Below are 12737 nucleotides of genomic sequence, written 5' to 3'. Positions count from 1 at the left end.
TTTTGGTGCAAAAAATCTTAAAATTGGGCAACAAAAGCTGTTGGTGCAAGACATCACGGTTAATGACGTCATTTTTATTATTATTTCATAGCTGTATTTTAGTTTTTCATTTTAAGCTATCCTTGGCACATACTCCGTGGGAAATCTTCGAAGGGCAAGGCAAGTCGGTGACGCACATCAACCACCTTGGACTTTGGAGTGGAGGGCAGGGGGTTATTGGTAGGTAATTGCTCATTTTGTTATTTTGAAAAAAAAAAATATTTCGCTTATTGTATTTGATACTTTGAAAACCATAAGTAAGAAATGAATTAGGTAAACCATTGTTTTTCCTTTTTCCATTTCTGTTCTAGCAGCAGTCGGTGTTTAATGCTTGGACTTTGATAGGAAATTCAACTATATTTTTGGATTTTGGAATGTCATCTGAGTCTCATGAAATATATAAAAGCCTGAAATCAATTGTTTGTTGCTTATTGTGCATCCTTCAGTTGATTTACCTTTGTTTTGCATCTCAATCAGAGTTTAAATGTTACGCTTTGGGCTGGTTTTTGGCAAGGCGAGATAAGGTGCCTACATTTTGACTAGTAAATGGTCCTAGTAAAAGTTAAAGTATAAGTAAAAGTTTTAGTTCTTGTGCTGGGTTTCACTGCTAGTGCTGTCTTATTTCAATTTGGGGCACAGAGTGACAGAAGCCGGGTCCACGTCAAAACAGCTAGTGACTATTGAGCTAGTGACTTTTGAGCTAGTACAAAAGAGCTAGTGCTTTAAAACAGCTAGTGACAACACAGCTAGCGCCAAAATAGCTAGTAATGCAAAATAGCTAGTGCATTAAATCAGCTAGTGACTAAACAGCTAGCGTCAATATAGCTAGTAGAGCAAAATAGCTAGTGCTTCATTATAGCTAGTCATAAGCATAGGAACCATGGGTGCAGTGGGTGCAGTTGCACCCACAATAATTCTCCAGTGGGTGCAGACAATGTATTCTGCACCCACAATAATCTGGAACAAAAACCCCTTTTCTCATCAACACTACTTCCCATGCAGCACAACAAATTCAGGATATTTTGCCCACTTTCCACCTTTAGAAGCGTTTGCTACTGTGATGGTCTTCAAAACTTACATTTGCGCTCAAGTAAAAAAGGAAGCAACGGAACACATGTGATTGAACACATACCGATGACCCACTGTCAAAAGTTTTAGCCCGATACCTATCTTCGAAAATGGCTAAGCTAGCCGCATTTAGGTACTTTTTGCGGTAGTCAATATTGACATTATCAACGCTTCTAAATACACTTATCATCGGTAGGTACATACCTTTTCGACATGGTACACCCTCAAAGCTCACAAGAGATGGCATATCGCGGGAAATACATCTTTACAGTCATAGATATCTTGCATTTTTGAAGCGAAGTGAATGGGAAGGGAACAGAGGTCCAACGAAATTGCTATTTTGACGATAGCTATTTCGTCACTAGCTGTCTTGAGGCACTAGCTCTTTATGCTTCACTAGCTACTTTGACGCTAGCTGTTTTCTCACTAGCTGTTTCTAAGCACTAGCTATTTTGCTTCACTAGCTATTTTGACGCTAGCTGTTTTGTCACTAGCTGTTTTGAGGCACTAGCTGTTTTGTACTAGTTCAAAAGTCACTAGCTCAAATGTCACTAGCTATTCTGACGTGCCTTAGAACGTACCCCAGAAGCCTTAGTCAAAGATCCAACTACCTTTTTGCCATGCAAGAAGCTTAACTCACTTCAATTTACTTTATATTGTATTGACACTGGGTAGTCCATGCGCATATATTATTTGTTTTTCAACTTAATGCTTTTCATTTCATATGGACTTGGAGACTCCATAGTCCATATGACTCCACAGTGGAGTATTGGTATGGATGGATGAGTGAAGGACAATATGGACTTCCAAATTTCAAATCTTCTTCACAGCTTGGTGCTACCTTGTTCATGGTTTTACCAAGCCTTAGCCTGACTGAATAGCTGGGTAGTGAGCTGTACACATTAGATCAGTGTATAATACTTTGTTCTGAAGATCAAAAACCAAGGAAAGGAGACATGTGTCTTGCTCACTTATCTGCAGATGATATCTGCAATAATTGAGAAGGCCACTAGTCCTATGAAGTGGTAGCCTTGTCTCTACACATTATATCTAATATGGGAAAGGGGCAGCACAATGTTTTATGCTGTACCTTACCTTGCAGTGTTTCCACCATCTACACTCTACAGTCATGGGGTCCCTAGAGGAGCCTGTTCTTCAGCTCAGCCACAGTGACCCAGATGACACCAGCTGGATGTCCTCCACAAATATTGTGAGTTTCACTCCATGGTGCTATCTCATTATCACAGCATTGGGAAGGAGCCTAGATGTGTTGTTTCTGTGAAAAGCTGTTAAGTTGTTTTAGAATATTAGAATAAAATAGGCTACCTGATTCATGTATATTTATTAGCTTGGCTTGTTCTTTTACTTGATTTCATAATTCATATTCCATGAAAATCTGTACATGCTTGAACTTCAGCCCTGTATGTCCCATCGCGCACTGTCTGTCAGCCCCTCACCGTTCCCCACCATGTAACCTGACCCCGCCCGGACGACCGTACGCCGCAGGCGGGGTACGACTTCGAGTTCGACCCGCCGCTGGAGGCCAAGTACGAGTGCCCCATCTGTCTGATGTGCCAGCGGGACTGCGTTCAGACGTCGTGCGGCCACAAGTTCTGCGGGCCCTGCATCCTGGCCTGGCTCAGGTGAGTTATAGGGTGGTCCGCCCGTGAGGCGGTGCTGGGCTGGCCCGCTGCCGCTGGTCTCGCGGCGCTGGGCGGCGCGCGGGGATAGTCCGCTGGTCCCCGAGCGCCGGTCCAGAGGCCCGGGGTCGGTTCGATTGGTATACAGGCAGCTGTGGGGGAGAGTGGGGGCTGGTAGGGTTGGTAGCGGCGGCGGCGGGTCGGGGGCGGCTGAGAGTTACGCCACCGCAGAGCTGATAAGACGGGGACTTCCTGCTGGGGAGGAGCGACAGTCTCGCTGCAGAGTGGGTAACGGATGTTGTGGGCTGCCGCTGGGGTTGAGTTTCGTCTATGTATAATGGTTCATCCGCTCGAGTTGATACGGCCGACAGTCACTTCGTACTGAGGCTGGAAACTGAGGGTCCCAGCGTTGGTCTTCTGGCAGGAGCTCCAAAAACAGTTCACTAGATCCAGCTGGGTGGTGGAGCGGACCGCTAGACATCGCCGCCGGTATGCTAATCCCGAATACCAGGAATGAGGAGGCACCGGGCGGATGGCGTTCGTGCCAATTGAATAGAGGCCAGCAGGATGCCGAGATGGAACTGCTGATAGAAAGGAAAGGCCGGATTATCATGCAGCTGGATAACATGAGCCAGCATGCTCATGTAAAACTGACGTGATATAAATTGAGCTGAACTCGCTGACATGCCCCTATGTTTGCCTATTGGTTTCTCGATTAATCTCAATATCATCTAGGACCAACAGGATAGTTGTTTGCTGCTGTGGCACGTTCGCGTGAAGCTACATAATTAATTTGCAGCGCTAAGAATGGAACTACCGAATACTGAATTATTGTGAACCGAATAGGCCTTTCCTTTCTGATAAGTCGTGCTATAGTGTGGTATCATTAACCGATGGCCATTTATGTCCTTCTGAGTTAGGACCTAACGGAGCCTTGCAACCTCACGACTCACACCGACTATGACAGTTATTCCTGTTGTTGGTGACAGGCAGCAGCGGGTTCATTTAGGAACCGGCTGCAGCCCCACCTGTACTTTATCGCACAAATCTGTCTCGCCACCACGCCATGGAGTTGGCCATGCCACCTGTGTGGTCCTACCCGGTGAATCTTTCAGTGTCGCTCCGCGTATTCTCGGCACGCCACGCCACTGTGTGTTGGTCGCATACTGCGGGAAACCCGTCCAGTGTTACTGTCGGGGTCCCGTGAGTGGCATCACATAGGGTGTTACGCAACACTTGTTTGGAGATCGGACTGGCCACAGAATCGGTGAATATCATTAACATGAACGTTGACTGCATACGAGTGCATATTACTGCGTTACTATTTCACGTGACCTTGAAGACTGCGCACTTATTCAAGGTCTTTTTTATCCGATAACACATGTCCACACGACATCGGCATTTCTCGTATTGCCATCACCCAGCCCGCTATGTGCCGAGTTTCGGTGAATTTTCTCGGCACCGTAGAGGCATAACCTCCCAGGTGAGCTGCCTCCTCCTTATGGAATGCCGCGCTCGCTGAGCCGTTATCAGATTAGGACGACCGCGTGGAGTGGCAGTGGGGGGGGGGGGGGGGCTCACGGCGAAATACGTGAGCACGAGAGCTGTTCTGGCTGGGCGGACTATGTGAGCACGGGAAAGTGGGTGGATTCCGTGGGCACGAGGGGCTGGCTGCTCAGAATACCTGAAAACGAGAGGCTTTGTGGCTGGGCGGCCGGTCATGGCAGAAGTGGAATGGCTACACGGAGGCTGAGCGAATTAGGGATAGAATCAAATCAATAACATACACGTAGAAGACTGGAGGATGACCAGTGCACATATAGTTACTGGCTATTGCTCGTTGGTTGTCGCGTTTCTGCGTTTTTTTCCCCTTTTCAGTCATGGGTTTTTGCTTTATTGTTGCCATGGCACCTAGCAAATCGTTTAACAGGCCTTCTTTTCCATAAAACTAACAATACCATTTTTGAACTCATAGAGGGTACCTGTATCCATTTTGTAGCTCTTGAACCGGTATGGAACTTCACGAGCTATGCGGTTCCAGCGCACGCTCGTGCAACTGGTTTTAACGCCATGTGCCCGTCATCTCTTCGTGAATCTGTGCCTACTCTAGCGCCGTGTTAGCTCTGCCCCCATGCGGACATGTAAAAGGATGTGGAAAATTGCCGTCGAATGAGAGAAATTGCCATCCACAATCTACAGCGACAGTTGATGTTCATTATACAAGCACCGTTCACAGGTGTCTCTTATTTACCTGTTACGCCATGGACTACTCTGTTTTTATCAGTGTGTCTCGTGCTGTGATCCGCCGACCATCACGATATCGAGGCGTGTTTGCCTCGGCATGGGCTGCATTTGTTTTACGGCCGCCGCCGCCGCCGCCGCTGCCTGGCCTTGGCGTCAGGTGTAATATCCGTGACTGTGTAACTGCCGCGACCTTCACTAATCGGCCTGGTGATGGCTGACGGGCGGCCGGCTGGGAACTGGAACCCGGCTGTGGCTACCGCCCGGCCGGCTCCGCAGGGCTGTCGTTTTTCACACGGGAGACACTTGGTCACACTTTAGAAAATCAGCGTAATGTATGTGGAGCATAGTGTTGTGGCTTATGTTTTAGGTGACACTGCGATGATCTGAGCGGGACAGCGAAGGTTACTCGTATTTATGTTGAGTCAAATGCTCATACGATATCTGTGGCGTTTTATTCGACGACGGGGCCATTATGAACGATGTCTGATTGCTCATCGTAAACGGGACAAGGGACTGGCTCCCCTTTTAACAGTCTCCGCCGACCATTTTACACCACCCGCCATCCCTCAACCCTACCCTGACCCGTCCCATGTTTCACTTGTCCGACAGACGGGAGCGCGAGCAGTGCCCTCAGGACAACCAGCCGCTGACAGAGAATGACATCTACCCGGACAACTACACGCGCCGCGAGATCCTACAGCTGCGCGTCCACTGTCCCAACAGCAAGAGCGGCTGTCCGACTCTGGTGGAGCTGGCTAACGTCGACAGACACCTGACAGAGTGCGAGTACCAGGTGAGGGAGAAAGAAAAATGAAGAATTGAGTAAGATGAGCTATGAACATAAAAGGAATGTGTTTTGCCCACGGCTCAGTTTTGTGGAAATAACGTTCTGATAAATTGTCGGCTTAAAGGTGGACGTGATGACAAAAAGGTTGCTTGCTGTGCTATCGTCAACGCAAACTTTTTAAGTCATGCTTAGCTTTTTAGCTATCTTCATCGCTCCGGGCTGTATAAGACTGTCATTGGGGTATTTATCTTTCGTATCTCGATATCTCCGCTTTGTGTCGGTATTCCACCGTTCACCCTGCTGCCCCTCTAGTCTGACCAGATGCCACGGCCAATTATGACCTGCCCCCTGTCTGTCCCCAGATCGTGCCCTGCCCGAACCGGTGCTCGATGCGCACCATGAAGAGGGAGATCGCCGACCACTGCCAGAGCAGCTGCCTGCGACGGCTGGTCAACTGCTCACTGTGCAACGAACAGTTCCAACTCAACCAGCAAAAGGTCAGTGTTATAAAACCGACCACTGTCAGTATACTACGGCTGGTCAACTGCTCACTGTGCAACGAACAGTTCCAACTGAACCAGCAAAAGGTCAGTGCTATAAAACCGACCACTGCTCACTGTGCAACGAACAGTTCCAGCTGAACCAGCAAAAGGTCAGTGCTATAAAACCGACCACTGCTCACTGTGCATTGAACAGTTCCAACTGAACCAGCAAAAGGTCGGTGTTATAAACCCGACCACTGCTCACTGTGCAATGAACAGTTCCAACTCAACCAGCAAAAGGTCAGTGTTCTTAACCTGACCACTACACTGTCGAGCAGGTGTCTGAGGCTGTGGTCAACACCCTAAGCACAGCTAATCGGTAGCATTAATAGCATAACCTCAGGCGAGCCAAATAATGTGGTTGATAGTTGTAGCCGATAACTTTCAGCCCCGCCCACTAGAGAGTGGACACACTAGAGAAATGCGCCTATTTTGGGTGCGAAGCTGGTTGAGATGGCGATGTATTCCTGCCTGCTTCTGCCCCGACCCGCCGTCTGACGCTGCTGCCCCTGCCCCCACCCCTGCCCCTGCCCCTGCCCCGCCCCTGTCCTTGCCCCTGCCTCTGTCCCTGTTCCTGTCTGACACTACCTCTTGTCTGACGCTGCTGTCTACTGTCCGCCGGCAGTCGCACCTGACCACGTGCCCTCTGGTGGCGCTGACGTGCGAGTCGTGTCAGACCGTCACCCCGCGCCAGGAGATGCAGCACCACTTGGCCGAGGAGTGCCCTCGCACGGTGGTGCCGTGCACCTTCCACGAGGTGGGCTGTAAGGAGCGTATGGTGCGCGCCGATCTGCCCATCCACCTGCAGGAGAACACCCAGAACCACATGAAGGTGAGGGGGTGGAGAGGGGAGAGGGAGGGATGGGTAAGGGATGGGCGGGGTGTACGTAAGGAAGGGTCGAATGTGTGGTAGCTGGTGGGCGATTAGTGATTATGGAGCTGCGGGAAGCGGTAGAAATGAGCGTGAAATAACTGTGTCGTTGCACCACCCTTAAATCCAAATCATGTTGGGAAACTGAAGGGATGTAGGTGAGTGGGAAAGATAGAAGCAATACAATGTACGAGTAATTCAAACGATTATCACGATGCCTAATATGCGCACACAGCTTAGACAAGCCTGTTCTGCTGTATACACCCTGTTCTGCCACAATACAACGCCCAGCTCTGACGCCCGTGCGCTGCCTCCGCCCCTCAGCTTCTGGTGGCCTCCTACAAGAACGTGTCCGGCTTCATGTCGGACCTGGGCCGGGCCGTGGGCGCCCTCACCTCCCCGCTGGCGTCTCCGAGTCTGAACCGGCAGGGCAGCTCCACCAGCTGTGCCAGCGAGATGCAGCGCCAGTGGAGCTGCAGCTCCATGCAGGAGGGCGCCTGCGCCACCGCGGCGCCGTGAGTAGACGGGCGGGGTATGCGGGCTGATTAGGTTATAGCCGGTGCCATGCAATGCGGAGAGGAGAAGAATATTTCGGCAAGATTCCTCATACATACAGTTTGTTTAATGAAAATTGACTTACACAAAATGATCATATTTTTATAGGACGGCTTCGTGATTGCTCAGTGGTAGAAGCTGAACGCGTCCTGTTTTCTTCGTGAAGAGTTATTGGTTTATTCTGTTTACTCCGTTATCTATCAGACCTTAAGCGTCCCTCTAGCCCCATGTAGCCCTGACCCCTGACTTCCTCTCCCCCAGTCACCACCGGTCTGTCTCCGTGCCCTCCGTACCGGTGGAGGGTGCCCGCGGCACTGACACTGACTGACCTGCCCTGACCCCTGACCTGTCCCCCAGCCACCACCGATCTGTCTCCGTGCCCTCGGTACCGGTGGAGGGAGCACGCGGCACCAGCGAGCTCGAACAAAGGCTGCAGATGGACTTCAGCAAGTGGGACCTCGGCAAAAAGTCCGCCTCACCAGAAAAAGTCATCAAGGTGAGCGTCAACGATTTCTTTTCGTAAGGGTCAACTAAATGGATATTGGATAGTATCCTAGTAACGTCGAAATTGCCCGTAAACGCCAGGTTAATAAATCGCTTACTTGTTACCTTAGCCAGACTAAAGGGCGTATGAAACAATGAGTCTGTCATGTAACCCGTCAACACGCAGAACAGAACCCGCCCTGCCCCGTCAGCACACCCTGCCCCATCAGCCCGCTCTAACGAGCCTCTTTGTCCCACGCTAGGACATCTGCGAGAAGCACGTCCGTCTGGAGCAGCGCTCTCGCGAGCACGCCATTCAGATTCAGAACCAGCGCACCCAGATCAAGGAGTTGAAGGAGGCACTGCGGCGCGCCACGCAGGCGCCGCACGAGATGCTCGGCAGGTACTGCAACGGCACGTTCGTCTGGCGCTTCCACAACTTTGCCGCCGAGATCCGCGAGATGACCGACAACAACGCCAAGGTGCGTGGAGGGAGCAGACGGGAAATGCGCGACCAGTGGGAGATAGGTGGCATGTGGCTTTTGTGGCATGAGTTTGTGACGGGACGAGAGTGAACTAGGGTATGATGGGGGATGCTAGATGGGACGCAATTTTTAAAAGGCAAGATTGGAAAAACAGAAAGGAAGGTAGATATGACATGGTTATAGTAGAATGGTGATTGTTGATGAGGCATATTTAGATGGTAACGATAGTAGTTATTCGCCTGTCGCTCCCGTTGTGCTTCTTTCTTGTCTATATCCTGCAGATCTATCGCCTATAATCCTTCGAGTCCTTACCGCCTCAGTAATGCCTCTTACTTAGCGCTGCCTATGGTTCAATCACCAACAGTATTGCCCGTCTCGCTACCACGTGTTACCCTGTGTCTCCTACCACCCCGCTAACGTCCCGCCACTCCCCCTCCCGTCTCAGGTGGTCCATTCGCCCAGTTTCTACACGTCTCCGTTCGGCTACAAGCTGTGTCTGCGCGCCAACCTGTACGTGCGGGACGGCGAGTGCTACCTGGCGCTCTTCATACACATGCGGCGCGGCGAGAACGACGATATCCTCGAGTGGCCCTTCTCTGGACGGTTCATCGTCTCGCTGGTGAGTGATGAAATTAAGACTCGTTTCAATTGTGAGAGCTGGGATTCATTTTGTCTCAGTGGGGACTGGCTATCTCACTGTTGAGTGGTGAGAGAATGGGTCTCATTATCTCATTGGTGAGTAGTGAGAGCGGGGTCTTTTGTGGGGTAAGAACGAGGCTCTCTACATCGAATCACTAGTGAGCACAGGGGAGGGTCGTTGGTTTGTGGTGTTGAGAGTAACAGGTTTTTAGATCTTATTATTTTTATAATTGGAGTTTATTTTAACCACTGAGTATTTTTTTTTTTTGGGGGGGGGGGGTATTGAAACGTATTGGCCTTTCAGTGGGCGGGTACAGCCGCACAGCTGTCGTGGGGTGAATCAGTGGCGGTCTCCGTAACAGTGCGGTGCCTGGGACTGACTCTTACTCACAGTACACTCAGACCCTATCGGTGGATTGCTTCCGCGTCGGCAAAATTATAATGTCGGATGTGTTCATGTGTCCCTCTCCTTTGACTTACCATTTCCTGTTGGATATGTGGCCACTACAATATGTAAGTGTGGCTGCTCCGTGGGTTTATGTTACGTGACCGTTGCGTGCTAGTTGTGCGGGCATGTGTATAGTGTGACGTGATACGATTATATGTGATGTTTCTGTGACATGTCGTCATGTCTTTTCCTCACGTCTCTCCCATAATGTGACTTCCGTGACGGGGTGACCGCTAACACCACGTATCTCCTCCGCCCTCCAGATTGACCAGTCGGACAACTCTCTGCGGCACAACTTCACCGAGGTGATGCTCACTAAACCCGGCCTGGAGGCGTTCGAGCGGCCCCGCGACGACCGCAACATCAAGGGCTGGGGATTCCAGCAGTTCATGCAGCTGAGTCGCGTGCGCAGCCACTACCTGCGTCGAGACACGGTCATCATCAAATGCGTGGTGCAGGTGGGAAACGGCTACCGCGAGGAGGCCATCCCCGCCGGCCGCTAGGCGGCGCCAGCGGCGGAGAAGGAAGGCTGACATCGACAGTTGGGCCGATAGGGGGTGCCCACACAGAGTGACAACTCTCGGCGATTGCTGAGAGGAGTGAGGCTGATGCAGGAAGCGGGTACGATGCGATAATGGTGGTCCCGATGTGATTGAAGGCAACCGAACATTCCAGTGGCTTATGTGTTCCGTCCGTGCGACTGATTGTTGTGAGTGATAGAGACGTGTAGTGTTGAGTTAGGACGAGTTGTCGGCCGGCTGACGGTGCTATACAGCACCCGGTTAGATTAGTGAGTGGTAACTAGAGACTGTGATGGGCGCGACACGTGCCGCTCAAGCGTGAGAGAGCTCGCGCGAGGTGAGAGTGCTCGAGACATGGAGCCAGTTGACTGGCTAGTACTCCCAGCTGACTGCAAGTTGTTGAAACCGTCAGAGTTGTGCTGCTTTCCTGAAGTTGAGACTTCTGCTGCTGTTGAGAAGATGCTAGAGTATATTGCGCGCGGTTTGTGATTCTGATCAAATGATCGAAGATTGCCGATCAAAGAATGTTCCATGCGCTCGAACGAATTGGAACCGAGAGTGACGTGTATTTTCTGGATGTCTTTGAAGGTTTCTTGCCGGACGATATGAAGGCGTCTATATTTGATCAATTTTCTGCCGTCTGCCGGCGACGTGTGGTGCTTGTCTTGGGGCCGGCGGCCGGAGCCGCCCGCTGTTGTCGCTGTCTTGGATCATGTGCCGTCCGACGGTGCCTTTGGCCGCTGCTGCCCGGGGTTGGCCGCCCGCCGCTCCGGGCAGGCGCTGTGATTGTTGTCTGTCCGCGTGTCCGTCTGTCTAGTCCAGTCTGGTGTGTGTAGGATGTCGCCTTTCATCGCTGTAGACCGCTGGTGGTGACCATTTTTCGACCAGCTTCGCCGTTGTCCGGCAGCCTGAACAAGCGCCTTACCCCAGCGAGGTGTGTTCTGTGCTTCTCAGCGGGTCACTGGCATAGTTTGAGGCCAGCCCACAGTGATTCCTGTCCTCTAACGCCTGTGTGGCTCGAACAACGGTGTCTCTGACTGTCCGGTCCCCTGGGCGCCCCGCACGAGGCCTTGGCGGCACCCACCGTGGCAAACATGTTTGGAAAAGTCCGCCGGACTCAGCGCCTGACGCGTGTCAGCGCATCGCCGGCGCATGTTGCACGTTTGATGGAATCTATTTTAATGGATTGTTGTTGTGTGCTCACCGGTACGTCGTGTCGGCGGCCGCGGCGGCTGTCGCCCGTTCTTTGGTCGCTCACTGAGTGCTCGTGTGCCCGCACCTGCCTGATGGGAGAGGGAGGGAGGGCCAGGCCGACCGGCTCCGCCAGAGATGGTCTAGGACTGCGGGGTAGCCCTGCACTGTCAGTGGACAACAGGCGGTGAGCTGTGGAACTCTCCGAGATAGCGTCTGTCCACATACGGATTTGCGACTCCTACATTCCAGCAGAACCGTCCGAACTCGAGGCACATCGGCCCGCGAACCCGGCATAATCGTCACTGCTTTACCTGCGTTGTGATTCCATACAAGTATGGTTGTGGACAGTTCTGTTGAGCGCTCTTGTGTTCTATTGGATGTTCCGATAGGTATTGGAAGCCTTTTGCCTACATACTGTTGTCTGTGTTTTGATAGTTTTATGGTCCGTGTATTTTTTGTCGCTGATTATGTACCTAACCAATAAGCATTCCGCATTTGTAACACGAGGCCGTCGCGGCGAATCCGTCATTGCGGTGTGTATTTTTTTGTACATAGCCTCTCAGTGCTGGCGGCTGAGGCCGGGCCGGGCGCGGCTCTCAGTCGAACTGGCGGGCTATGCCTCAGCGGGGCATGGGAATCTCCATTCGCGTCAGGCGTGTGTCCAGTGTCCCACAAATAAACACAAACACACAACAGGCGTGTTTTGTCGGTAGCATCCGCCGGGCTAACGGGAGCAGCGCCTTTCTGCGTGACGCTAATGCTGTGACTCACAGCGATACTGCAAAGAAGCTTATCTGTTCTACCGCTAAGTGGACTTCCTGATCACGAGATTGTCTCTGAAGGACGCATTAGGAATAAGGTGGTGACTGGTGGATCCCATTGTTTATCTTCCTCGTCCCTACTGAGTGTTTACCCGTGAATTGTCAGTCTGCGGTCTGCGGTCGATTTCATCTCACTCTTTGCCCGAGTTATCCATTAACGGTCTGTTTCTCAGCCTCCACGGCGGGTGTTGTCGGCTTTACTGGTATTTGTGGCTGTCGGCCGGCCGGGAAGGGCCTGCACTCTGTCAATTATGGTCTGTATTCACCGACAGACATGATCAGCTGCATTGCCTGCAACACAGACGTCACACTTTTTACCCGAAAGTCTTGGTTCGCGTGCAACCTTGATCTGCAGCGGCGTCGATCAGTGAAGACGGGGCCTCAAGTGACAGCCTGAGGG

At 51.5% G+C, this 12737-nt stretch overlaps 1 protein-coding gene across 2 annotated transcripts; it reads left to right on the top strand.

Annotated features, from left to right (window-relative positions):
- Positions 1 to 129: 129 nt before the first annotated feature.
- On the top strand, positions 130 to 12209 carry LOC122373613 (TNF receptor-associated factor 6-like). Of its 2 annotated transcripts, none has more exons than XM_043351861.1 (11): positions 130 to 223; positions 2210 to 2317; positions 2614 to 2750; positions 5601 to 5784; positions 6141 to 6275; positions 6946 to 7152; positions 7516 to 7706; positions 8104 to 8242; positions 8493 to 8711; positions 9160 to 9333; positions 10065 to 12209. In XM_043351861.1, the coding sequence occupies exons 2-11, from the start codon at positions 2237 to 2239 to the stop codon at positions 10302 to 10304; spliced, it is 1707 nt and encodes a 568-aa protein (XP_043207796.1). In that variant the 5' UTR covers positions 130 to 223; positions 2210 to 2236; the 3' UTR covers positions 10305 to 12209. The 2 variants fall into 2 exon arrangements, with proteins under 2 accessions (XP_043207796.1, XP_043207795.1); XM_043351860.1 differs by having other exon boundaries at positions 139 to 219.
- The last annotated feature ends 528 nt before the right edge of the window (positions 12210 to 12737 follow it).

Source organism: Amphibalanus amphitrite, unplaced genomic scaffold (assembly GCF_019059575.1).
Source record: "Amphibalanus amphitrite isolate SeventyFive unplaced genomic scaffold, NRLGWU_Aamphi_draft 001521F_arrow, whole genome shotgun sequence".
Classification (NCBI taxonomy): domain Eukaryota; kingdom Metazoa; phylum Arthropoda; class Thecostraca; order Balanomorpha; family Balanidae; genus Amphibalanus; species Amphibalanus amphitrite.
Note: the sequence above shows the minus strand (reverse complement) of the source record. Positions and strands in the feature narration are given on the sequence as shown.

What these genes read in the sequence shown, in the direction of transcription:
- LOC122373613 (XM_043351861.1), top strand. Translation starts at nt 2,237, where the DNA reads ATGGGGTCCCTAGAGGAGCCTGTTCTTCAGCTCAGCCACAGTGACCCA. An exon ending in ACACCCAGAACCACATGAAG is followed by an intron (nt 7,153 to 7,515) that starts GTGAGGGGGTGG and finishes TCCGCCCCTCAG; the next exon opens with CTTCTGGTGGCCTCCTACAA. An exon ending in CACCAGAAAAAGTCATCAAG is followed by an intron (nt 8,243 to 8,492) that starts GTGAGCGTCAAC and finishes GTCCCACGCTAG; the next exon opens with GACATCTGCGAGAAGCACGT.